The sequence below is a fragment of the Rhipicephalus microplus genome, chromosome 5 (genome assembly GCF_043290135.1).
Source record: "Rhipicephalus microplus isolate Deutch F79 chromosome 5, USDA_Rmic, whole genome shotgun sequence".
NCBI classification, from domain to species: Eukaryota; Metazoa; Arthropoda; class Arachnida; order Ixodida; family Ixodidae; genus Rhipicephalus; species Rhipicephalus microplus.
In genome coordinates, this window is record NC_134704.1 from 42,579,069 (window position 1) to 42,606,347 (window position 27,279).

Here is a 27,279-nt window from a genome sequence, read left to right on the forward strand (position 1 = left end):
CTAGATAACCCTATCCAATCTGAAGCCTGTACACCCCATAATACCCATGGAGGTACACGATCGCAGTGCTAGATTCCTCTCTAGGTATTATTGTATGAAACTCTATGCATCTAAAGCTTTTACCCTTATATAACCAACACCATCTCTTTTGTACTCCTTCCTTGCCCACGTGTCTTGGTTCCTTCGCACAAACAAGCTAAGCTATTTTTTTGTGCCCAACGGTATGTGTACTTCCACGTACCTGAAAATGGTAGACCATTGAGATGATACCAACGAGTGTATGGCAGTACGAGAGAAAGGAAAATCACCGTCAGCAAGCTGAGCTTGTCTTTGTTTTTTGTTTTTTTAATCTCAAGAATGAGGAAAGTTTTTTCATGGCATGGCAGGGGTTACGAAATATACAAGTTACAGAGCGACTTAGCCTATGTTAGCTGCAGGGTGTCCTCAGTAGCTGCTGTAATAGTTTTTAATTTGCCAGAATTTGAAGTGCGTTACATTCAGAGAGGCCTCTGAAAGGTCAAGGGTGCACTCAAATGAAGTCGCAATATGATCAGCTTTCTGAGGCTCTACGGAGCTGACAAGGGGGCAGGTTGAAATGGCAGAATCTCTGGTTTTAGTTAATGGGGCAATACACAGTTTTGTTTATGTAATCAAGCATTTTATGAGCACTCGTCTGGCAAGGGCACATAACCTGTACAAAAACATACACTCGCCAAGGTGAAACTTTTTTGTGTGTCTTTTATGACAGTTTGGTTTACATTGATTCATTCTCAAGCCTTGCCACGTTCTACTTTATCACCACCTGCAGAGCCACACCTAGCATATGGCAATTGCTTGGCTATAGAATAACAGTATTCTGGTTTCTGTCAATGGGATAAACAACCTTCTCTGGTGAAAAGCAATGCTCTGTGTGGTAACCACCTTCACGAAGAGTTTGCAGAAGTCACAGTGGAACTATTCTTGTCATTTTTTTATGGCAGTTGGATTTTCTTTCTTCAGTAGGATTAGCCAACTCTTGAGTCATCTTTAAGGACGTCTGTGTTGTTAACCTACCTAGTGACAATGGTGCTCGGCTGCTCACACGAAGGCCGTGAGATAGAATTCTGGGGCAGTGGCTGCGTTTCTGGAGTGCAGAATGCTAGTGATTTAGGTTTGATTTGTAGGTGCACGCGAAAGGACACTAGGTGGTCAAAATTTCGCTAGCCCTTCACTACAGAGTCTGTAATAATCACATTGTGGCGTTGGAATATGAAACCCCCACAGTTATTATAGATGTGATAAAGCTGGTGCTTATTCATTGCAGTGAATATTCTGTACGGGAACTGATAGTGGCCCTTCTAAAAAAGTTCAAAGTAGCAGACAATCCACGGAAGTTTGCACTTTATGAAAGTCAAGTCGACGAAAGCACTGGTGAAGGTATGTCTATTTACAGAATTTAACGAGCCTGTATTTGCTCTGGGTTTGATTGTAGTGAAAGGCAACACTGCTGTGTTGTAACGGTGAATAGTTTGTTGTTTAGCGAGCTTTCATGCCTTTAAACATTTTGCTCTGTTTTCAGCTTCTGTTGTTAAAATAACTGCTTTTCGAGAGTTAACGATATCTTTTTTATTTACTTGTAAATATGGCAGCTCATAAACTCTAATGTACATATAAAGGCAGTCAAGACAGTAAAAGAGCTCCTGTTCTCTTCAACGTAGAGCTTGTAAGGTCGCATAAAATCTGACCTCTTCTTGCATATTGTTTCAGTGAAGCTTAGGAAACTTCAAGATACGGATAAACCTTTATGGCTCGCCTTGGACTGGAATAGCCGAACGAGGCAATTTGTTCTTCAGGAAAATGACAATAGTGATATAGAGGTAAGGCTGTACACTCATTTACTAATTGTTGTTTAACCTTACTCAATGTTTCGTGGTGATTGAAGCCTTTTTGAGTAAGACAACAGCACGAAAGCTGATTTGGTGGTGAATACCAGTACAATGGTGCATATGAATACGTCTTTTTTCCACTACTAGCGATTATGCTTATAACGATATTAAATATGAGGGAGGCTATTAAATGATATATAGATTAAACTTCATCATAATGAGGTTCAGCTGTGGCTCCCATCTGGTTATGAGCTACAAGTTTAAAAATAATTAAAGTGGCATAAGTAGTGTGTGCTGCGAGTGTTAGCTTCCCTCCTCTAAACAGGATTGTATTGTATAATGACATGCTTGTTGTTCAATTGGAGCAATGCAACTGCAAATGGCATTGAAGGTATGCTGTGCAGTGCAACTAGTACATTGAAACATTAAAAATAGAGCTGTAAGTAGGCAATAGATTTTCGCTCTGTTCGAGCTGTACGTAGGCGTTAGATTTTTGCTCAGTTCGAACACAAGTAAAGAGCTGTTGAGCGTTCATTATCTGTAGTTGTTGAAGATTTAAATTTTAGTTTGTCAGGAGGGGCCATGTGTACTGAGCCAGTAATGTGCAGCATTGTAGTGAAATGTAGGTTTTTTATGGGACTTTCACTGCTGCTAATGTGACAATTTAATCATCTCATCAAAAGGCTACCAAATTGCAAGTCACAATACAAGAGCAACTTGACTGACAGTTTGAGGTGCAAGGTTTCTTTTTACTGTAGTATTAACTTGGATAAAAATAGGGTGAAAAATGGGGTGAAGCACATTTGGCAAGCACTCTCAAATTATGACAGGTAGATTGCTACTATCCCTCAAGAAGAAGGTATATAACAGCTGTATCTTGCAAGTAGTTAGCTACGGAGCAGAAACCTGGAGACTTACAAAGCTGGTTCAGCTTAAATTGAGGATGACGCAGTGAGAAATGGAAATAAAAATGGTAGGTGTAACCTTAAGAGACAAGAAGAGAACAGAGTGGATGAGGGAACAAACACAGGTTAAGGATATCATAGCTGAAATCAAGAAGAGGAAATGGACATGGGCCGCACATGTAGCGCGTAGACAGGATAACCGCTAGACATTAACTGGATTCCCAGAGAAGGCGAGTGGGTTAGAGGGAGACAGAAGGTTAGGTGGTCAGATGAGATTAAGAAGTTTGCGGGAATAAATTGGCAGCAGCAAGATCGGGGTAGCAAAGCAGGCAGTGATGCCCCCCTGAACGAAAACATCGTGGTTGTTTTCAATCGCCGAGCTAAAAGGGATGTCATCGTTAAGAAAGCAAGGAGAACTCGATTCACAGCTGAGGAACAGGGTTTCACAACTAAACAGTCTGTTTTCGTAAATGAGCACCTTTGTCCCCAACTGAAAAAATTGCTGGGTATGACGATTGCTCGGAAACAGGAAATGAACTGGCGCTTCGCGTGGGCAAGTGGTGGCAAAATATTTGCGCGTGAAACGGAAACATCTCGTGCAGTTCAAATTACATGTGAAGCTGACTTGCACAAGATGCATGCGGCCACTTCAAGCAGCCGCAGGGCATCTAGCGTGCCGTAGGCTTATCTGATTAGCACTTTTCGTTTTTTCGGCGCGACCTTTTTTTTTCTTTTTATTTTTTTCCTTTTGTTAAGATGGCGATATTACCACGTGATATCAATATACCTTACACTAGTGGGTATTGCAGTATCATGCACTTAAATGCTCGCTCAGCTCGCAACAAGCACGATGATATAACTACGTTTCTCGACGAATTCTCGTTTAAATTCGACATCGTCGTGATTTCTGAAACTTGGTACACGTGCAATGACGAGGTACTATGCTTGCCAACGTATAAATCGTTCTTTCTAAACAGGCCCTCTCGTCGAGGGGGAGGTGTTTTGCAACTAATTGCTGACCATTTAGTTTGCAGCCTTCTCTCAGACTTTTCAGCTACTACACCAGACTATGAGGCATTATCACTAGCATGTCACAAGTATGTATATGTGGTAGTTTATCGTCCACCTGACGGAAAAACAGAAGTGTTTTTTCAATTTCTTTAAAATCTCCTTACGTATGCGTGCACTAACAAGTTGCACATTATCATAGGGGGCGACTGCAACATAAACCTTTTACAGCAAACTGAAACCTCTGGTAACTTCCAACTACTACTTGATTCCTTTGCGTGTGCTAATATTATTACTGAACCTACACGTGTCACTTCAGATACTGAAAGCCTTATCGACTTACTTATTACAAATGACATAAGTGATTCAACCGTATCTGGAACTGTTATTGCCGATATTAGTGATCACTACCCTATATACATGTTTCAATATCGCAACGAGTATCTTAATCGTGCAAAAGTATCAACTCCAGAATCATACAAAATACAGGAAATTAGTAACAAAACATTAGACACTTTTAGGCGTGAAATTGCGCAGATTTGTTGGGATCCTGTCTATAAATCAGTCAACGCTAATGAGGCGTATGAAATATTCATGTGCCTGTTAAGAAAAACTTACCATAAGTGTTTTAAATATAAAACTGTCGAAATCCTAAAGAAAGGTCGGAAACAATGGATGACACGAGAATGTCTGGAAATGATTAAGAAGAAAAATCTACTGTACGCGAAATTCGTGAAAACAAGACACCATAACGATCTTTCGGAATTCAAGCGGTATAGAAATTTTGTAACGAAGCAACTGAGAAAAACTAAGAATGCGTACTATGAAGCTCTCTTCAAGAGGGTTAGCACTCGTGGCGACGTGCTTTGGCGAGAAATAAGTAAGCTTCTAAATAGAAGTTGCTCTCGAGACAACGCACTTGAGTTAAACATAGATAACAAGATAGTAAAGGGTCAAGAACTTGCTAATAAATTTAACGTGTACTTCACAACGCTGGTGTCCTCTGATTTATCAAACCCTTCTCGTGCCTGTAATAGTGATTACAGGGACTTTCTAGGTGTGCCAAACATGAGCACCGCATATTTTTTAAACACAACTCCTGAAGAAGTATTGTCTGTATTTATGTCACTAAAGAACACTACTGCTCGGGACATAGATGACCTACAAATTAGACCTATTAAAGCAGCACTTGATTTTTTGTTACCTGTTCTTACCCATCTGTTTAATATCTGCTTATCCACGGGAGTTTTCCCAGAAAAAATGAAGCATGCGAGAGTTAGTGTCTTATACAAATCTGGTGACCGAAATATCTTTTCTAATTATCGTCCGATCTCGATACTTCCTGTTATATCTAAAGGGCTAGAGAAAATCATATATCAACGTGTCATGTCTTTTTGTGAAAAGTACTCTATATTATCACCGCATCAATTTGGCTTCCAACGGGGCATGTCCACGGAACTGGCTCTCCTCACACAAAAAGAACTCATACTTAACTCATTTGAAAAGAAACTGTTAACACTGGGTGTTTTTATTGACTATTCCAAAGCGTTTGATAGAATCAACCACGAAGTACTCTATGCAAAATTGTGTCATTATGGTTTTCGGGGATCCCCACTTGACTTTCTGAAATCTTATTTATCACAAAGAAAGCAATCTGTAGTTATAAATGACAGCCAATCCTCCCTAGTAACTATAACGTCAGGTGTACCTCAGGGCAGCATATTAGGGCCCCTACTGTTTAATATTTATATAAATGACATAACAAGTGTCAGCAAATATGTGGACTTTATAATTTATGCAGATGACACTAGTATATTTTTTCATAATAATGATTTAGGTAAGCTTGCAGACTCAGCCAACAACATTCTTAACGACATCTTCATATGGAGTACTGCAAATTATTTAATGATCAACACAAAAAAATCCAAAGCTGTGGTATTTGCACCGGTTCAGAAGGCTGTCTGTCGTGGTTTGGATATATATCTCGGGCCCAAAAAAATTGAGGTTGTCAAAGAAGTTTCATCATTAGGAGTAATTTTAATGAAAATCTCAATTGGGACGAACACGTTAATAAAATAACTAGAAATATAGCTAGGACGTGTGGTGCTCTCTCTAAACTTCGACAGATACTTCCAGCAAACATTAAACATTTACTCTATAATACGTTGTTTTCATCTCACATAAACTATTGTAGTCTAGTGTGGGCAGATACATTTAAAGCAAATTGGAACAAAATATTTTTACTGCAGAAAAAAGCGATTCGTCATATTGCAAACGTACCATACGACGCACATACTAGTAATTTATTCAGAGAATATAAGATTTTACTGATCAATCACATACACAGTTTCAACCTTATTATGAAATACAAACAAAGCTTGCTATCAAACAACGCTTGTTTTCTTAAACTGTGTAACCTCAGAAAAAATACACAATCCTATTATGACATTCGGAAAAGGCCTTCCTGGTTCGTTCCTTATTCGCGAACTAATCACGGTTTGAGAAGACTTGAACACTGTATTCCAGCTTGTTTTAACATGTTTGAAAATAAAAACATCGACATCTTTAATATACATAAAAAACAACTTAAGAACCTTCTCATCGAAAATGGCGGCGTGTAGTTTAGCTTCTTCTAGTTGTCCGGCTACAGTACTATATGTAAAAGAAACAACCTATAATAGTGCTCGTGTGTAACATGGCATCCTATAATGTTTACTTTCTTTGACATTTTTTTCGTTGCTTTTTTTTACGAGTAAAACGTGCATTTCACTCGTCAGTGTTTCCCTTGTGCATTAAAACTTGTGCTTTTCGCATACCCAGTGTTGTAAAAGTTGTATAATCATTTTGTAATACTTTGGTAGCCGTTTAGCAACGTGTGCATTGTTTCATGATTGAACGCACGCTGTTTTCTTTTGTTTTTTGTTCTTTTTCTCTCTTTGTGGTTTGCTTATCTTATGTAAACCTGAAACTGATGTAATTTTGATGCATTTTCTTTTTATTTTCTAATTTCTTGAAGTTTTGAAGATCGACGTCAAATTGTTTTTTCATGTTTTGTGCTCTGCTGATTTTTTTTTGTAATGCCAAGTGAAAAGGGGTAGGAGCCTCGTCAAGCTGCTAACATAGCAGCTTTTTGCTCTGATCGTTGCGTTTTCTTTTTCGCAACTCTGTGAAGAAAATGCTCAATAAAAACTGAAACTGAAACAGGACCGAGTTAACTGGCAGAACATGGGAGAGGCCTTTTGTCTTGCAGTGGACGTAGTCAGGCTAATGATGATGATGATTATGATGATTAACTTGTAGTTTGCGTGATTTTTCATTGTATTTTTGCACAGTTCCTGGATGGGTTACAATTATTGCCTCTCAGCTTGTATTAGATACAGGCGTGTAGTTTTTCACAGTATAAAACACTGACCGTGCAAATCATGTGGGAATCTACTGCTGCTATTTACTGTTCACGCCACAGCTTGTATCAGCATTGCATCAACATTAAATCACTTCCTGCTGCATTTGCATGCATAACTTACATGCTGTTTCAGTCGTATGTAGTATGAGGGAAAATCTGTTTGACCTTCTGCTTTGTCATATTTGGTGGTCAACAGGAAATGTGGATTGTGTAAGAAATGTCATACTACTGGCAATGCTTGTGATTCACTTTTTTCTTAAGTTTTGTCTAGAAAAATCAGCCCAAGGTTCGTTTGCACAAGGCATATGTACTTTTTCAATTGGCATTGCGCTAAAAAAATTTACAATGTTTTGTGATTGTGCTATGAGAAATGTCATATGGGTAACTCCTGCCATTCACTTTTTGCTTAAATTTCGTCTTGAAAAATTGATGCAGTGATCACCTTTCTGTCCTCATAAGACTGGTTAATACAGAGATTTGTCTTTTCTTTGTACTTGCAGTGGGAGGACTTTGCAGTTCCGGAGCTTCAAAACTTCCTGAAGATTCTGGATCTCGAAGAGGAAGAGTACCTGACCCAGCTGAAGCTGAAGTACGACCTCGTGCGTTCGAAAATTCAGGAAGCAATGGACTTGTTCCCGAAGCCTGAAAATGAAGTTCTCGAGGTGGAAGGCTCGGAGCCACATGGGCCTGAGCGTGCAGAAAACGTATCAAGCTCTTGATTTTGGCGTTAAAGCTTAGAACTTCTAAAATTGGTTTTCCAATTTCTCCGCATGCCATAGACCTCTGGAAGTTGCGCTGTTGTCGATGACTTGAAGTGCCAGCAGTTCATTCGAGGTAGTGTCGCACCGTGTTCAAACGTGTTGGTGGGCATTTATGCATTCTAATTGGAGTTAACTCAATGCCTTGCAAGCGAGAACTACGGGCACCGAATTCGACATTAGTCACGAAGTTCAGATGTGTTTTCGTGTGCATTCGATGTTTTATTCGTCCCGCTAATAACTAGTAGTACCTGCATTTGATACGTGATTTACTTGCTTTCGCTTGAAGTTGCTAGCTTCCCGGTGATGGACTAAATGCAGCAGGGCTATTCAACTGGCACATTCAATGCTGTTCGTGCCAGACAGAGTTGTATATGTTTGCCTTTAGGCATATTTATTTCTTTCCACGCGCTTTTGCTCTTCCTCTTTAAATCACTACACCTGTTCACGTCACATCTTAAAAGGCGATTAGCCATCTACTTTTCTTTTCTGTTCATTTTTATTGCAATGAATTTCTGCAAATCGGTGTACAGATGTTTTACTACAGTTAGCGCAAAAGTGAGTGATATGAAAGGGTTTTTTTTTTTTCGTTCCAACATTATTTTGTGTCTGTATTTGTATAGAATACTGCAGACGTGTGTATATAGGGTATAAAGTATTTACTTCAATGATAACAATTATAGTACACAAGACTATTAAGGAGCTTGAACGGTAATGTTAATACACATATACTAAGACGAAAATAGCACGATCTTTTTTCAACTGTTCTAACCACAAATAAACCAAACTACCAGAAGTTACACAAATGTTGCCATAAAACCATAATACAGGAAACAGACTTGATAGGTCAGTTTCGTCTAATTTGTGTAATCTAGCATTTGTGGGATACAACTTTCCTTCAGTACCAGTGTGAAAAGAAGGCGAAAAAAACGTCTGTAAAGCTAATATGAAATGTCAAGTGGAAATTGTGATCAAACAGCCTCATCTAACCAGTACTAGCTTCTGTGTTTCCAATAAGTTTAATACCCCGGGGTGACTAACCTTGATAATTATTCTGCTCACTCTCGCATGATTGTAAAGAAATGCAAGATGCTTCTTTCATTCCTCCTCTTAGTTTGGTGAGGATGTGATTTGTAGAAAAATAAGATTACATTATTTCACACAACTAGTGGGAATGCTGGTGGAACAGTCCTGTGTAGTTAGCGTAAACGTGTGCCATAAAACAGCAGGAAATGCTATTCCTAGGAACATCACAGAAAAATGCGAATATGAACGATTGGCTTGCCTAAATTGATAATACAATTCTACCAACAGTTGTCTATGACAGCAGTTCCCAGCCATAAATATGTCGGAGACCTCTTGTGGACTGGTGGAAGTCTTGGGGGACCGCTTGCAGTGAAGGGGAGGGAGGATGGGGGGTACGTAGTTAAATTAACACAACTGGAGTGTGAGACTGGAGCCTTTTATTGCTACCAAAAACATCAAACAAACGTGCCACATCACATCAGTTTGGACAGTTCATCAATACGTGGCACTGTCACGCTTCAAGAAAAATGTCGGGGAGGGTTTCGCGGATCGTAGAAATGGCTTCGCGGACCTCTTAGGGTTCGAGGACCCCCATTTGAGAACCACTGGTCTATGACTTTCACCCCATGCTTGAAGATTATGCAATTCTAAACAAGATTTCAAATGCATGATTTAAAGAATGTTATGCCTCCCAAGCCATTTTGTAGCATGTCTCCAACCGTGCTCTTTATTCAGTGAGATTTTGATTATGTGGCAATCTCAATAAGCAATGCAGAGCATAGTTTTCTTGCTTTCATAATTCTGACATAAAAACTCGCTCATGATGCACCCAGTGGTATGTACCACGACCGACAAATTTCCCACTGAAGTCTTCTTCTTATTCTTCTCACCTTTAACCCTTTCTGTATCAGCGACGAGAATAGTTGTCACGAGTGAGAAGTAATCACAACGTGTTCCCACTTAAGCACGTCAGTCGATTCCTTTGTAGCTGTTTTTTGTGGTACTCGAGTCGCATGTAGTTTTTCTTTATTCTTCAGGTGCTATTCGGTAGAAGTGTGGCTTTCCTGCTTGACACATTTTTTGGAAACTTGGTACAATATCTGCAAAGGGCCCTGCAACACTTTTCAGCATGGTCATAAAACGCTGCCGATCGGTAATTGAGGTAGCCCCAGAATTCGCAATTAATATTTAAAGTTGGCTAGACATGGTTCCTTCGTCTTTCTACAAATAATGCCACATGCCGGTATCCACATCCTTTAGCTGATTTGACCACAGTGAACTGCTTAGTAAATGTGAATTCCACAGGAGGCTGCCACATGCTTATGCTCGCGATCACACTGAAATTAAGCTGCAATCTGAAGATAAAAGAAATAAAAAGAGAGAAGTGCTCAAGGTTATAACACACTCGTGACATAATTACTTCCTTTCGTGCCATCACTTTCAGCTTACTAACTTCCAGCACGTTGGTCGGGACGAGGGAAGAGGGAAAGCAATTACAACGTGCAACAAACCTGTGCAAGTCTACTCGTACTTTTGCAATGCAATAAACTCTTTCATAGTGAAGCCATTCGATGGTTACGTGTAAGAGTGATGCAGGGCCCCTCTATATACCTGCAGAATGGAAAGGTAAAAATCATGCTGAGTGCAGTGGGATATTTTAATAGACCGTGTTTATTCATATTGTAATATGCTGAACACGCAGCTGGCAATCGTCGAAGTAGACACCAGGAAAGGAGGAGGAAGCCTTTTCTTTCTGTGGTTGCTAGATTCATTGCTACCTTTAAATTGTGCAGGGTGGGCAATACAGCCAAACTCATTGTAACGAAGTTGCACCTTACATAAAAATAAGTTTGTTATATTCGAAAATTCGTTATAAAGTATATTCCTAACACTGTCACTATTGCAAGAGTATTCTTCAATATACTTTTTTTGTAACCAATATTTCGTAATGTTCCGGTTCGTTATATCAATGTTTGCATGTGTACATAATAGCAGGAAGGTAGCCTAAAGTAACTTGCGATACGGAGAACACATAGGATAAGTGTGTCATTTTTACGCGTCATAGTTGTTTCAGCAGTCATAGTTTCTTTGCTGAACATTCCGGTTCAGGTAAAAAGCTGTGTATTTTCAGGGTGTGCAATATTTTGCTATGCTTTTACGAGTATTACGGTCTTATAAGTCTTCCTAGTACACAGTCTGCCTTATTATCACAGCAGCAAGGCTCCCTAATGTAGTAAAACACTGTGGCCAGTATTTCATTATAAATGTAGCATGTGAAGTGGCAGATGCCAGGTTGCTCCTAGTACCACAGCTCTCTGCAATTTGAAAACATGCAAGACATTGGCAGTCTTTCACTGTTCGTGCCCGTCCCTATATTTTAATTTTATCATTGCAGTCTTGAGAGGACCAACGACTGACCATGATGCCTTAGGATAATGGAGTCGTGGCATAAGTCAAATAAAAGATGTTGATTTCAGCATTGACTTATTGACTTGAAATGCGGTGCAAGGTTGCCTTGTAAACTAGGCATGAGCCAAAATTTATCATATCAGGACACTGGCACTTGGTAGAAGTGTTCGAACTTGTGCATTGTGCCCATATAGCATTGTGGAGGCCTTATCTAAGTCACTTTGATGATATTTCTGTGCCTAAAGCTCTTTTTATCATATTTTTTTATCCCTCAAGCTTCTTTTTTTGGCCTGTTGTTGTTAGCACCTTTCTTTTTCAGTCATTTTCACTATAAATATTCGAGGGGCATTTGACACTTTCATTGTCCCACGCAACACACATATCGCGGACAATCCCGCAATTCTTCAAAGTAGTATGTTTGAATGGCTTTCATACTTATCGATTTGAAGGTTTGCTGCCAGTGCCTGCATTCATTTTTGACCATTTTGTCCAGCATTTTGCAATTATCTATCCAGGGAGAACACTGTAGGCCAAACATTTCTATTAAAACTTGCTTGTGTAGTGCCTTCAAATTAGTGGTGTTGGGTTACGTGGTTTGTAACACTGGGCAGTAAAATTGAACATTATGTTCCTATTTCTATTTAATTGTTTTACGTGCTGGACTCTCACATAGAAATTTTCTATCATGGGCATTTTATTACCATATTGCAATGTGGATTAACTTGTTTGTGAATGTGACTAACTTCATAGCACTACTATGACGTTGCGTGATGTGCAGAACTAGGAAGAAAGGTCGCAGACTAGGCTTCTTCCCTCTGCTTCTGTGCTGTACAAGAGGCACTCTGTGCTATCAAATATTTTTCATGTCTCGTTATATATTTCAGTCACCTCCACCACTGTGCATGAAAAAAAAAAATTTCAAGGGGCTCGTTTTTTTTTTTTTTTTGCTAGGCACAATCAGTTGAATCTGACAGACAGTTAGGCTAGGTGAGGTATAGTAGGCAATAATTGTCATCTCATAGTCTAGTAACTGTGTCATACATTTAAATGAACTGAAGTAAAGAAAAGTCACCCTTTTTGTTAGTGAGATAGGAAGCCACAACTTTCGAATTATAGTTGAACTACTATAAGAGACCTACTACGAAGCATTTGTCGTCGCTTGTACACTCGTACCTCAATATAACGAACCCACATATAATGAAACACTGTTTATAACTTAGTAAATTAAGAAATGTTCTTGCAGTTCATATAGTATGACAATTGTAGCTCTATAACGAATATTCGAATATAACAAACCAATTTTCGGTAAAATGCAAGTTTATTTTAATTCGGCTTAAATGTATGATGAGTTTTCTCTTATAAGCAGGGTCAAATACCATGTTCTTATTTTCTGGTCAACCCATATTTCTGTGTAGGCACACTGCTGTCTATTATACCCAATCGTCTCTTACATCAGTGTCTCTTATAAAGGGATTCGACTACTTGTATGACACTCTAGTTCGATGGTTGTAGGTTTTGGATTCGACCGATAAAAAGGGCAATCTTTCGTCCTCTTTAATTTCGATTTGCATGACAATTACTACACTGCACTTTCATACAAGAATAATGCCTATACTTTCTTTTGAATAACTGTCTGTTGGAATCATTTGGCTCTGTTGTAGTGCAAGTTTCCGTGTGGATGGTTTTAATTTCCAAGCTGCTTCTTGCATGCATTTGTTAAGGCCCGTTTTGTTCCTTCAATCTGCCACATGCATATCTATTCTTGCATGGCTATTTTTCAGACTTCGCCCTTTTTTTGCGTGACTCAATTGATCTAGATCCCCTTGGTTATCTGTTTTGACTAACCAAAACTACTTTCAAATCCAACCACAATACTTAGTGCAGTCGCACATATGCGGAAGCTTGATTGCTGCAGATTTGAGTGCTACAGATTTGAGTGAACCTGCCTGTGTATTTATTGCTCTTCTTTTTATGTGGAGTTGCTGTCGAAAAACCTGCATATTTGTATGCTGTCCAGTGATCGGCAATTTATCATCTCTGTACTCTGAACGTTCAGTCGCTGCTTCATATTTGCAAATTTGTGTTGCTGTTTGGTGCGTTAGCATCCCTTCAATTTTATATATTTATTGAGTTTTGCAAAGTTTGAATACAATACTGCTAGCGTTACCATCTCTGCCATGTGGTGGAATTTTTCATAGGCTACTGAGAGTGTGCCATGTGCTTGAGCAGTGGGGCTTATAGCTACAGCATACAAACATGGAAGCCGGCTGCCAGAGCAGTCATGTTAGCAATAGGAATCGTGGCTGCATGCTAACATTCAGTTTTAAATTACCATTTTGAAGCCTGATTGTAGTTGTTGTGGTTGCATGAGATGTCTCCAATACCCTAACTTTTTAAATGCCCGCAAACAGCCTGGTGGCATTGCACTTTGGTACTTAGTGTGCCTGTCGTATTATCTAGTATGGTATTTCACAAATCATGGCAATATTAACTTGACCACTAGGTTCTTTGGTATGTGCCGAAAATGCTGTGTTCACTTGGCACTAGAACCTGTTCCTAAACTACATTTTAGGAGTTGTGCTGAGCTGTAGTCGGGAACTGTGTTGCCCCATGCTGACTTGAAGAACTAACATTCCATTACGCACTGTGACAACGTAATCTCGGTTAGGACCTTTAGCATTTCCGTAATGTGCACTGCACTGTTACCGAGCCATGATTGGGGCCTATAGATCTAGCAGCAAACCACAGTACTGATACAGGGCTGCATTCCGCAACACTCGAATTCATCAGATAATCTAAATTTGTCTGACTGGCAGGTTGCCTGCCTATAGCTTGGCGTGTTTTCAACGTCATGGCAGTTCAGTTTTCTATCCTGTCATTCTGTTAAAGAGCTTTACAGAAATGTAGAAATATTGCTGTTGCATTCCTGTACCGGAAATAGTTCTATTGCTTCAGCAAGCTCTTAGGGATGTTAGCCTGGAATTTTCAAACTGCCATGAAAGAAAATATGTGTCGCTAGGTTTCACTAAGTTTTCTAGAGAGGCATTTTGTGCAGCATGTGAGTGACAGGATGTACTACAGCCGTTTGGTGTAGCTTTCACGCAAAGCAGCTGCAGCTTTGTGACAACTCTTTGCTGGTCGCACAACGGGAACAGCACATGCAATAAATTTGGCACTTGTTACGCAGAATTTACCGCAAAAGTTATTTACAGTGTTAAGTCATTGTGATGTTTGCTCCAGTGTTGAAAACTTTGAGTTGTCCCATCTTCTTATTCAGAGGTAGCCATTGGTGGTGAGTGGCACCAGTGCACTTGTGAAGATGTTGCGCTAAGCAGTTTATGAAATTCAAGACTAAACATTCTATAGCTATGTGCTACGGTAATATTACAGTGTACCACCAATGTAACTATGATGCAGCATTGTGGGAAGCATATTGTTTGGAAACAGATGTGCCACCAGGCCAGAAGATTGACTGGAATGGGCTAGCATTCACATGTGAGACATGCTATCACGAGAAGATGAAGCCCAATAAGGGAAAGTTCATCTGCAACCCTTGATCGGGCTCAGCTCTACACCTTAAGAAAGTGAATGAAAAAATTAAAGAAACTAGAATGAAGATAAGAGGGCTAAGTGGTGGCAAAGTTGGGATAAATGTGATTTAGAGAAGGAAAGTTTAAATTTGCCCAATTTAAACTTTAACGTGCAATAGCTTGTTCTGAAAACTGATATCCTTTTGTTGTATAAAATTTAAGTGAAGTTATTTCATAGTTTTTGTAGGTCCTCCAGATAGTCTTTCAACATATTCATTCTTTAAATATTTAACTGACTGCAGTGCCACACTTGTCTAGAAGGTACTTAGATGAAGAATTCTGAGTATGAAAGTTACCATTTTAAAAGAGCCGTAGTAAATTAAATGGATCTGTGTCGCTTTACAATGAGAGCAAGTACTACACACAATGCAATACTGTCATGGTTGCAGCTCTGAAAAATATTATATTCACCTAATACGCAATGTATACACTTTGAACAACTGTAGTGCCATTGCTGTACGTAAACGCTAAGTATTGTGGGAAACTTGGGCCATGCTCACCGAGTTCTTCCAGTAGTCTGGTGTGTCAGATATCCCTAGGCTGTTTGGCACCATTAGGCAAGCTGCAACAGGCCGTTGGTTGTGGGTATTGTGTTGCTGGGGCTTTTTGAATGAATTGGGCAGAGTATGTACATAGGTGTCGGCTTTATGGTGTAACTAGATATAATCAAGATTCAACTACACTAATGTACATGCATTTTTTTTGCTGTTTGGCATGCCATATGCTCACTTGTGATTGTTTTTCATCAAATCAGCCTTCATTGGATTTTGAGTTTCATCGGTTTTCATACATTTTGAACCTCTTCACTTGTCTCAAACATCGAGTGCACTATTCTAAGATTTATGGAAAACCTGTATTACAAACATCAGAATGTATTAGGACATGGTGAATTGAAGCAGACTGGTGCTTATTCTTTCTGGTGTATCACTGCAGACGTATCCGTTGCTTATCACTTTTGGGGATACTGGCACAGTTGTGTTATGATATGCCTAGTTGAAGTAGTGGAGATCCTGTCCACGGGGTCATCCATCAAGTGCATGATGAACGTAACTTTATTCAAAAGTGATTGGCTGAAAATGCAGCGCATGCTTTGTGGTAAAACACTTCAACTATCATGCATCTAAATGCTGTCGCATGCATTGTGCATTCACAGTACCACACGATGCTATTATGGTAATGCTAGCCACCACAGCGAAATATTTGCAGTGAGGATCGTCCTTGCTTATGTAAATTATAAAAGAACAAATAATAATTCACATTAATTTCACAGGCCTTTCATTAGCCGAATTGACGGAATTCACCTGTGCTATGCTTTCAGCTCACGTTGTTACTAGGACTGCATGTTTTTTATGCATCTGCTTGAGTTCCTATTAATTTGCTTACCATATTATATCATGTGGTAAGTGTGTATGTGTTTTTGTTGAAAAATGACTGAAACTGCACATGAGAGAACGCATTAATTTGAAGCCACTTTTCAGCTGCTCTTGGAGTAAAAAATTTCTGGGATACGATATTTGCCAAAAATGCTGAATTTCATACTTAGTAGCTATGTATAAGACTATAATTTAAACTGGAACAGTAATACATTAGTAACATAGGAATTAACATTTAACATAAAGACTGTGTCTTAGAAACCTTCTACCCTTGTGGAACATGAGGAAGGCATAAGCATTTCTTTTTGTGTGAATTTGCATCTGTATATTTCTCACCACCAATAATGTGTCTAGGGGTAGGCTTTCTAAAAAAAATAACAACAATGTATTTATATAAGTGCAACTAGATGCACATTAAAGGAAAAAACAGTATCAGTGGCTACAATCAAATATTGTTTCCCATATTCTAATTTTAATAATTTTTGTTAAATAATGTCTCACAAACAGAGTAGAGAATTTTGATATTCTTTTCTCTCACATAGTCATTAGCTGTCTTGTTTAATCTAAAAAAAATTATTTGGGAAGGCTGACGCAATGTGATTGGTTAGAAGATTCACTATAGCTCAAGTTTCTTTGCCAAATACCAATAAAAATTCAGATATATTTACTGATGAGCCCATTTTTACCTCCTGTTTGTATCATGCAGGTCACAAGCTAACGCTTCCTTTTCGTATTCACTTGATGAGATTTATCTGGAGAGCTCTTCACCTGGAGTTTTTGTATGCACTCTTTGTTGTACTTTTTTGGCTTCTCTTTTGAATCGATAGGTAGTTGGCTTTCTGGGCGTGTGCTGGTTTTTTTTTTTTTTACTTTTCTAGTCAGGATGCTGCATTTTATATTTACCTATTTTATCACAACTGCTCATGCGTGATGTTGCTGATGAAGTTGTTTCATCGGGGTGATGTGCAGTTGTGTTGATCGTTTATTTACCTTGGAGATGGTGTACAGGAACTGCTGTTACTGTTAGTGTGGTTACAGTGTACTAGAAGAGTGATTTTTTTCCTCTGCGTCTAAATAGGTCATTCTTTCCAGGACACACTTGTGCTTGTCATGCAAAATTTTGGTTCGAGGTAAATGGGATACACTTGTGGGACGATTCTGGTGTGACGAAACCCCAGCTTGAACCAGCGGAGATCCCTGCCATTACAGGCTGCGAGGCATTGCACTAGAAATGTGAAATGTATTGTATGACCTGTCAGATGAGTCATTTCTGGAATGGACAAAAAAGAAACAACCTCTTGTTCTTCGAGAAATGAGATTTATTTACAGAGCTAAGCAATAAACATACAAAATCTATGCAAAAGGCTGTTGTGTGTTTCTATGTGGTGGCAGCAAGATCTATTTTACTACAGAAGTTCATTGTTAGAAACTGTTTTGCTTTTCTTCTTTTGGTCGCTTCAAGGCGTGAATACATGTGTGTTGCGCCAAGGTGCGGACAATATTAATGCTTTGTTTTTTGTTTTCTCTGCCCCATATGCTTTGACTGTGCAAAAAAATTCGCACAATATCTCACTTACTTAAGTCTCTTGAGGTCGCATTTATATGGCCTCTCAAGAAGCGGTTGAAAAGTTTTTTTTTTTTTTATGTTTCAACGCACGAGGTATAAAAGCCTTTATAACGAACTATAATAAACCGGCTTGCAGCGCCGCCAAGGCGCTCTCCGTTTTGTTGACGAGGAAGTTGAGGCTGCTTGTAGTACATGACGTCACACCTGCGCTGTTCGCTTGCCCCGACAGAGACGTGGCAAGGAACAATTTTGTATCAAATCTCCAAGCGGTTGCCTTAATAATTGTGGTGTTTCTTGTGTGAAGTGCATACGGTCAGCCCGGATTATCGACCAGCTATGGGACTTACGCTGTCGTCTTTGTTCTCGCGTCTTTTCGGGAAGAAGCAAGTTCGTATACTGATGGGTGAGTGAATGCCGCCTGCGCTCTAGGCCTAAATGATTCAATGTTTATCGGGGCCCTTTAATTTTGCAAGACGTTCTGCCGTCGTTTGCTAGCGAGTTCATTGACGTGCTTTTTGTCGGGTAACGTTGGTTGCGGAGACAGGCATTTCAAACGAGCTACAGGGCTACCCGTGTTGACTTTGTTGGGCCGGCGTAGGTGTCCGGAACCCGCTGAATGAATAAGATCGAAAGTAAGCGGCTGTTCCGTCGTTTAAGCGGTGTAACTTGCCCTTTGTTTGTGTATGCTCGTGCGTGAACAAACGCGTATGCTTTGAAGAAGCTGTTAATTTACCTGGAGTCGTTTGTTTACAGTTGGTCTCGACGCGGCCGGAAAGACTACTATCTTGTACAAACTGAAGCTAGGTGAAATAGTGACTACCATTCCTACCATCGGCTTCAACGTAGAAACTGTCGAGTACAAGAATATCTGCTTCACCGTGTGGGATGTTGGAGGACAGGACAAGATCAGACCGCTGTGGAGACACTACTTCCAAAACACGCAGGTGAGGTAGCGATGGCGTTCGACGTCTTTCGGACCCCGAGTTTGGTTTCGGGTGCTGCGAACCTACTGCATGACGCGACGTCCGCTGTTTCGGGAGCTTGACTTCGTTACTGAAAACATTGGCGATAGCACAAACTCCGTATCGTTTGGACGGATTACGTACAAAGGTGATGAAAGGGAGTGGCCGTGCATAGAAGGCGTGGCTTCACACAAAAGCGCTTTCGTTTGTGACACGTTCTATGCATTGATGCGCGTTGTCACAGGTGTTCGTAAAAGAAAAGGGATGCCTGTTTACTGGAACTCCTCAATACACACGTGCGCTGTGTGCATTCAATATGCTGCATAGGTTTGATTATTGGCTAGCAAGCAGATTTTCTCTAGTTGAGTGTTTTAAACCAGAAAATGAAAAAAATGCATTTAAAGCAGTTGACATTTCATCCGTGTCGGCATGCAGTGCATACTTTTCGTGTATGTGCGCCTATTGTTCATGGTTAATCATTTTTGAAAATGAAGAGCAGCTAACAAAACTTGTATATGCGTAGATGGCACATGGCTTGAAACATGTCATGCAGCATGGGCCATTGACTTTTATGTTTTTCTAGAAAATTCTATTATGTTTCTTTTGTCACGAGGGATACACCTTCATGAGGCGTGATGCTATGTGCTTTGATGCACCCTATGCGAGGCACGGCATCAAAAGGTGTTGTCTCCCAGTGTTATGTTACGTTCTCATGCATGTAAATGGGTTTCACAAGGTTTGTAGAGCGAGGAGCTTTTAGCAAAAATGTGACATTCAGGAAGAAAGATGTCCATAATCGCTTGGCTGATGAATTGCATTGGGTGCGGCTTGACTTTGAGGGAGTCTAATATAGCATTGTCGTGCTAGAACCTTATCAGGAATCAGTTGGTTTTATTATGTATGATTACTTTTATCACATTAGAACTTTGCCTAGTTGTTGCTTGCTATGGCACGAAATTGCTACTAGAAAGCTGTGCAGAAAGCAAGGATGAGACAGACTAACATATGAGGCTCACATAGTACCCCTTGTGGCATTTCATAGCTGTGAATGGTGTCAAGGGTTTAGAGTCCTGTCTGGTGATGTTTAAAAATGCTTGTAGATTGCTTTTGTGTACAAAGCAACTCCTTATAAATCTGGAGCCTTTCAATGTCGGCCCTTGTATAAGGGGTGTGCACTTGACATCATCCGCAATGGTCGCTAGTTTCAAACTTGCCATTTTGGAGGTCAACGCGCTCACTGCATGTGTTGTGTCAGAGTTCTGTACAGCAACTTGGATGTCTAGAGACCTCCAGATAATCTCCTGCACGGACAGTGGGGCACGTGTATAAAAGGACCTTCGAAGCGGTGTGGCAATAGTGTAGCCGCCTTGCGGATGAAGGCTCGCTTCATACCCCCTATTCCACTGTGTGGCTTTTTGACATCATCTCCGGCAGTGTAATTGGCAATTTTATTTTGCCTCGATTTCAGGGACTCATTTTTGTCGTCGACAGCAACGACAGGGAACGAATCACCGAGGCACAGGATGAACTGCAGAAGATGGTGGGTCAAGTTTGTCGTGTGGTGGTTGCATTTGTATTGGGGAAAAAAGAGTAGTTCAGATGGACTGAGACTGGTCTTATTCTCCTTAAATATTTTTCGTAGCTGAGTGAAGATGAACTGCGAGATGCTATCCTACTGCTCTTTGCCAACAAGCAAGACCTGCCTAATGCCATGCCTGTAGGAGAACTCACTGAAAAACTGGGCCTCAACCAGCTGAGAAACCGAAGGGTGAGTGTAATTGCCTGATTTTATGCCCCTTTATTTACTGTAGGCCTGATTGGTTGTGGTTGGCTGCCATGTTCTGTAAACATGGTTTCAGCTGGGCTGTTAATGCCTTCTTGATGGATTCTGTGCTGCCAAGCGGCATTGAATAACGGTGGCCTTCATCTGCCTTTATTCATGAACAGTGACGTTTAACGTACACAAAGCCATGACGATATTGTATGAATGCCCCTGAGCCAGTTGTATAAGCTACGTCCGGTCTGTCGCTCATATCTACTGCCACATGTTAATAAAAGGAAATTAATACACAACGGCTTCTTAGCATTCTGAAAAGGGTGCATGATGCTTCGTGGAACACGTGCACTTTTCTTTGGGTGCGGAGCATGTCATTTTGCAAAGGCTCAATTGATAATGTTATGGCTGCCGACATGACCACCTTGACATCTTGTGAAGTGGCCCACCTTCTTCAAATTATGGGAGACACAGTGAATATGAGGAATGACGGCAAGCCTTTTGTTCTTACTTGCGAAATTTCCCCAGTAATTTGTCTCGGCACTTGCATACCGACACCTCTTTCTTTCTTTATCTTGCGACACAACGCTTCTGTCACACTGTAATTACTTGTTAAATGAACAATAAAGCCGAATAACAATTTATGTCAGAAGCAAAGCTCAATGTATGACAATGTTTAAAACTACAGTATTATCAACAGCAGTGTCCTACTTACTGAGAAAGTAATGTAAATGCACGAAAACATGTGCCACGCGTAGGAAATTTGCAAAATGATTCTAATGACGTCAGACTTACAGCCTACAATTAATCACTAGTAATCGAACTATCTGCACTAAATAAAGTCTTCTGTGTATCAAGAGACACATTAAAATGCTGTTTGTTCGTTTCTGTTTGATTCATAAAAAAAAAACCAATAAAAACGACCAAACATTACTATGGAGAATGGTGCGAGTGGTTCAAAAGTTCAATTTTTGCCTGGTTAAACTAAAATCTCTGGATATTTTTAGGAAAGTACCGCCATTCTTTTAACCGAGCCGCTGCGCTGTGCATAATCCTCTCCCGCCTCTCGGGCTGCGACAAGTATCGCGTGTGTTATCAGCGTGACATAGTACGGTGGCTGTTCGGGAGAGGATATAGATTAGGTTCGGACACTTGGGAGAGGATAGTTGGACACTTTGGAAAGGATATGGCGGAGAGTGTCGCTGCTTTCTCTATAATAAGGGGCTTTAGGTTAAACTGGACAGGTCGTGCCATCTAGCAGGACCTAGTACGCCTGCAATCTCGGAGGCCATGACAGAAAATTGTTCAATGGTTGTTATTGCTGTTATGGCTCCCGCTTTTTTCGTTCTGCTGCTATTAGTGTCGGCAACAGCACAGTGAAGCCGGGCAACATTGAGCACGGCAACAGGGACGTGAAAGGTTCCACTTAAAGCGGGTAAGAGGTATGCTAATGCGATGTGGACTGCTAAAATATGATTTAATTTCAAAATAAGCACTTTGGACAAAAGTAGCACTACAAGGTTTCTGGACTGCTATTTGAGCAATGAACATCGACTTGATGCTTGCCTTTATTGTCCCTTTAAACGACTGCCTCAAAGAGCATGTCCAGGGAGGTTTGCATGGTCACATGGCGACACATTGCCAAAGCTGCAGTGGCACACCATAATTTGAAAAATGTTCAGTGGTCTTTGCTCATGCCAGCAAAAAAAAGGTGAGAAATAATAGAAGCAACAGAGATAGTCAAGGATGTGAGCCCTTGTATCAGTGTGCCTTCCATTGCTCTTTTAAAGAAAGAATTATGCTTTTTAGGTGTATCTCTTGATAGTGACAACTGAATTAATTTTTTGCACGTTACTGTTGTGTATCTTGAGAGCTGAAGCTTATGTTTTTTTTTTGATGTGAACTTGCTTAGGTACACACACAGTTCCTGTTACATTTGTGTTTCAATAATAAAAATTAGAAATTAGCACTCGTGTGTCGCATTCCCTTGCCTGTCATCTCCGATATTTGCGCCGTAGAAGTTTCAATGAAGTGCTAACTAGCCCAAACCTGCCCTTTGCTAAAGATGAGTTGTATGGCCCCGAGGAGGTCAATTGTATACTGCTTGCTGTTATCGTAATCAAGCAGCATTCGGTTTAAATTGCAGCGGCACGCCTTTTTGTGAAGTATAACACCTTGATCTATCCATCATGCATTGGTGATGACATGTAGGAATGCCAGCTTAATTGCGTGAAGGTTTTGAATGTTACTGCGTGCTGAGCAATGACTAATTACAGAGTGCTACGACGTGTGGCTACAGACTTGTTTCTGGTCACAGTTCCACACATACTATAGAAATCTTTGCTGGCATCCAAGTCTCCTTGTTCATAAGAATTATCATTCTTGTCAGGCAGTCATGCGTTTTCCACAGCATCCAAGCATAGGCAACTAAGTTGTGGCCAACTATGCAAATAAACCTGAAAGTGGCAGACTAGCCATGCCAGTTATTCGGTCAAATTAGTGTGCAAAAATTTTGAACTGCACTTGCAATACATATTACCCAAGATTTCTAATAACACAATAAAATTTAACGAGGTTCTACTGTATCACCAAAGCTAGTGTAACTGAGGTTAGGCACATGTTTTTTTGTCATCTTGACTGGACCATCCCTCAGTCTTGCTTGCTTTTTCTGATACTTTTAACAGAAAGCATAGTTATACACACCATTACTAATTGCAAGCCTCTACCACATAGGTGCAAGAAGTGGCATCTGGTTAGTTCCAAGTTCCTGAATATTTTATATTTGATGAAGGTTTTGAATGTACATATTTGATGTTAACACTAGCTTCTAAAGTGTGCATATTGATATACTAATTAAAAGTTGATGCTTTTTGTATGCTCTGCCTTGCTGAGTAGCGAAACTTAATATTAAACATACTGTGGCGGTGGTTTGAGTTTGATTATGTTGCTCCTCAACATTGCAACAATATTGGTAGGGAATGGCTTCCACTGGTCATTGCAAGGAGAGTCACTGCTTTTCAAATCAGAAGCACACGAGCGAAACAGTATTTGGGGCTTCAAACTTGTTGTTGCACTCGATGATGTTCACAGAGGGACAGCTCCGAACATAAGCGCTGTTAGAGTTGTATGTGAGTAGTTTCGTATATAATCAGGTGCTTTTTTCGAATACATCCGTCATAGTGCACTGTGCAAGCCATGATGTGAAGAGTAGCTTCCATGGTTGCATGCTTTCTGGCGAGTACATTGTTGCAAAAGAGTGCTGCGAAGAGTAGTAGATCAGGAGCAGCTCAGTTGTGGGTCAAGTGCAGTCTGGTTCGCCGAACAACGCAGTTCAAGCGCCCATTCCTCTACTTCCTTCTTCTTCATCTTGCACACCTGCACATTTCGTTGGCAATATCAGCTATCTTTAGTAGTTGTAATTGAGCAGATAACATAACGGGAAACAAGGTGAATAAGAGGAAGTTAGCTTGCCTTTTATGAACCTCTGCATGATGCTTCCATTCTACTCGTGCATCAATGTGAAAGAAAGTGCAGAAGTTGCAGTCACTGCTGTACCACATCTGGTAATGCTCAACACATGTCCACTGTTAACTTCCCTTAACGCTAAAGAACACCAGGTGGTCAAAATTTCCGTAGTTTTGGGATGTAAAACGCCACATATTTGTTTATTGTTCTAATTTTTAATCAATGTTTTGGCTCAAGCAAATGGTCAAGTAACATCTAATATGCTTTACTTTTGCATCTGTGCATACCAGATGCATGGTATGTGTCCTATATGATAACTTCATATAGAAGTCTTGGTCTAGCTTCACGATGGCCTTACTTCAGTTGAAATCGCGTGGTCCTAAACACGTTTCATTTGAGGCAGTCACTATGGTTTTGAATCATTATGCGGTCTACTCTTCTTTTTTTTTTACGTATGCCTCTCTTCCTTACAGTGGTACATCCAGTCAACTTGCGCAACGCAGGGACAGGGTCTCTACGAAGGTCTTGACTGGCTCTCCAACGAGCTCTCGAAAGCAAAGTAACTCCTGCTTCCCTTTAGGCAACAAAGTGAGGCCTAGGGCGGCAACCAGTTTTCCTGAAGAAGAGGAGGAGAAACTATTTGCAAAGGGGGGAGGGGCAGCTGCCATCATGTAAAGTACAGAAGAAAGCTTTCGCCGCACCATCTCCTCGTGCTTTTGCAAGAAGCACCCGGAGATCGGAGATGCTTTGGAAGCTGTCAAACGGCTGGTGGTTCAGCCAGCTTTTTCAACCAGTGCTGCTTGTAATATCTTTTTTTCATTATTTAAATTTGAGCAAACAGCACTGACGAAAGGAAACTGTACTTGACATGCTGTTCTTCGAAGCATGGCACTTTCTTTTCTCTTTTCATTGTGTTTGGGCAGTAATAAATTATCGTTCCTCTCTTTTTCTTACTGTGCTAAGTTCGCGAAAATAGTTGGGTTTTCCTGGGGCTGTGTTTGAAACAACTTCAAACACTGTAACGGTGCATCCGACTCCAAGCTGCTGCATTTGTCGTCGGGTAGCGATGGCTGCGACTTCATAAAATTTCAGTCCTTCGAGTCTTTTTCTTTGTGCAACATGCACGTACGGAGGAAGCAAACCAAAAAGTTAGTCATCTTAAAATTTTAGTTTACACTTTTCAGGTGCTGTATTTTGTTTGTTTGATGGCGTTGGAGCTCTACCTAGATTGTGCGTGTGACCTGCTGTGTGTTCTTACTTGTACATATTTCTCGGTAGGGGAGATTTTTTCGTTTGTTTGTACTTGATCTGTCGGGCATTTATGGGACCAACCTGACTTGACTGTATGTAGGCATCATATAACGAATAATGAAATGTTCTTGTCGCACAAGTTTCTGTGGCATATCAAAGCCTTGCATGTGTGTTCAAGAATTTAAAAAAATTTTGGGGTGATGACGTGGTTATTCGATTCTCTGAATTTCTGCCACATTGAAGAACTTTTGACACTAAAAAAAATTGTTCTTTTTTGGCACCTGTGATAACTGCACCTCTGTTTGTCTGGTTGATTTTGCTGTTCTAAGTTCCAGAGTCATGTTGCCTAGGCCTGACAAGTCATGTAATAAAGTATAGGACGAAATGAGTCTTGTTTCTTGTTGCAGAACTGCACAGTGCCGTGACATCTTTTCCAAATGTCGGCAGGGTGAATATTGATCAAATCAAAAGGATGTTGACCCTTATAGAGCACGAAAACATTTCAAGCAAGTGTGCATCGTGTGCAGACTTTTGTCATGATCAACAATGCCACAGGTGGCAGCACCACAAGCTGCGGGAGTGCCACAAATTCGAAGAAACAATGCTTTCTCTTCTCGGCCCTTCCGGCATCCATGTTGACGTGTAGGATGCCACAAAGTTGAATCTGTGATGCGGAGCACAGGCTCTCCTGCAGTTGGGCGAACAACTTCCGGTTAGTCTGCAAGCAGCTGCCTGTGCTCCTTGCTCGTTGTGTTTCAGTGGCTCATCTCGCATGTAGGTGCTCTGGCATGGCTTCAGGGTGGCTAGCCTAACTGTGTGTCACTGTAAGGATTAATCATGCTGGTGATCCTTTGAAGGCCTGTGGGTTAGTGTCGATTCTTGCACGACTTGTAGGAGCATGGGCCAGCACGGCTACGGCGATTAGACAACACGCACTGAGTTGATGTTGCAGCAAACAGAAATAGACTGTTTTGAACCGCGTGTCGGCAATGGTGTATGCCAAGCGAGACCGGGAGAGGCACTGGGCAATAGGGGCAAAACAGCTTCAGGAGAGGGAACCAGCGAACGAAAGAGTGTAAAGGAGCAATCACAGTGTTTCAATCGTTGAACGAGTCTTAACTGTGCTATTACGGTACTGTTTCGAAAAGTTCTAGGGGCTATGTGTTTGTTGTAGACTCGTACACAACTACCTTACTGCAACTACATTTTGACCTCTGGTGGTTTAGGGACCCTCTAATGACTTCCAACTGTTCATGAAGACATTCACAGATCATTTACGTGGGCCATAGGGGATGCTGTGATAGTTCACACCATCGTGAGTTGAAGTAACTTCAGGCTGGTGGTGCCTCCTGTAGTTTCATTTCATTCATTTTTCTGACTTGGCAGTTTTGCTTTGATGTCTTTACAATAGGACATAATATAGGCAGCAATAGTGTTGTGTAAACTGAAATGATTTTGAGTGTAGCTTTCTGACATCTGCTCTTACATTTCACATTGGCATGCCTTGACCCTCTTATGTCCTTCGACGTTACAAAGTGAACAAGTGTAGTTATAAATGAAAGGGCGAGGGAGAATTGTCTCATGCATTTTAATCAACAGAACACAGCCACATGGCATAGTATTTGGTTTCCTTTGATGCTACCAAGGGTTGTATTCTGATACATATTGTTGGATCACTACTATTGATTAGTGCTGATTGACTGGTTTGTAAAACCGGGAAATTGATGGTGCCATTTAGTATTAATGGCAGTGTCAATTTTCATCAAGGCATTTCGCAGTGCTTTGACATACATGAAATAAATTAGCACATTTATTTAGTTGTTGGTAAAAGTCTGACATTTCTGCCTAGACAGTAGCGTCTGGTACTGTTCATTGTAGATGTGCGTAGCATTTTCTTGTATTGATGCTCTTAATTGTTTTAGA

General features: G+C 40.5%; 2 protein-coding genes across 3 annotated transcripts in view; both read left to right on the forward strand.

Annotated features, from left to right (window-relative positions):
* The window catches only part of LOC119174653 (ras association domain-containing protein 1), a 31,616-nt gene extending 13,916 nt beyond the window's left edge, over positions 1–17,700 (forward strand). For both annotated transcript variants that reach the window (XM_037425645.2, XM_037425646.2), the window contains exons 7-9: positions 1,304–1,416; positions 1,747–1,856; positions 7,682–17,700. In XM_037425645.2, the coding sequence (XP_037281542.2) occupies positions 1,304–1,416; positions 1,747–1,856; positions 7,682–7,900 (442 nt within the window). In that variant the 3' untranslated portion in view covers positions 7,901–17,700. The remainder of the gene's footprint in view (positions 1–1,303; positions 1,417–1,746; positions 1,857–7,681) is intronic.
* A 389-nt stretch (positions 17,701–18,089) lies between these two features.
* Arf4 (ADP-ribosylation factor 2) lies at positions 18,090–25,741 on the forward strand. The gene is made up of 5 exons (XM_037425643.2): positions 18,090–18,307; positions 18,658–18,848; positions 20,335–20,406; positions 20,509–20,634; positions 24,579–25,741. The coding sequence occupies exons 1-5, from the start codon at positions 18,241–18,243 to the stop codon at positions 24,666–24,668; spliced, it is 546 nt and encodes a 181-aa protein (XP_037281540.1). The 5' UTR covers positions 18,090–18,240; the 3' UTR covers positions 24,669–25,741.
* The last annotated feature ends 1,538 nt before the right edge of the window (positions 25,742–27,279 follow it).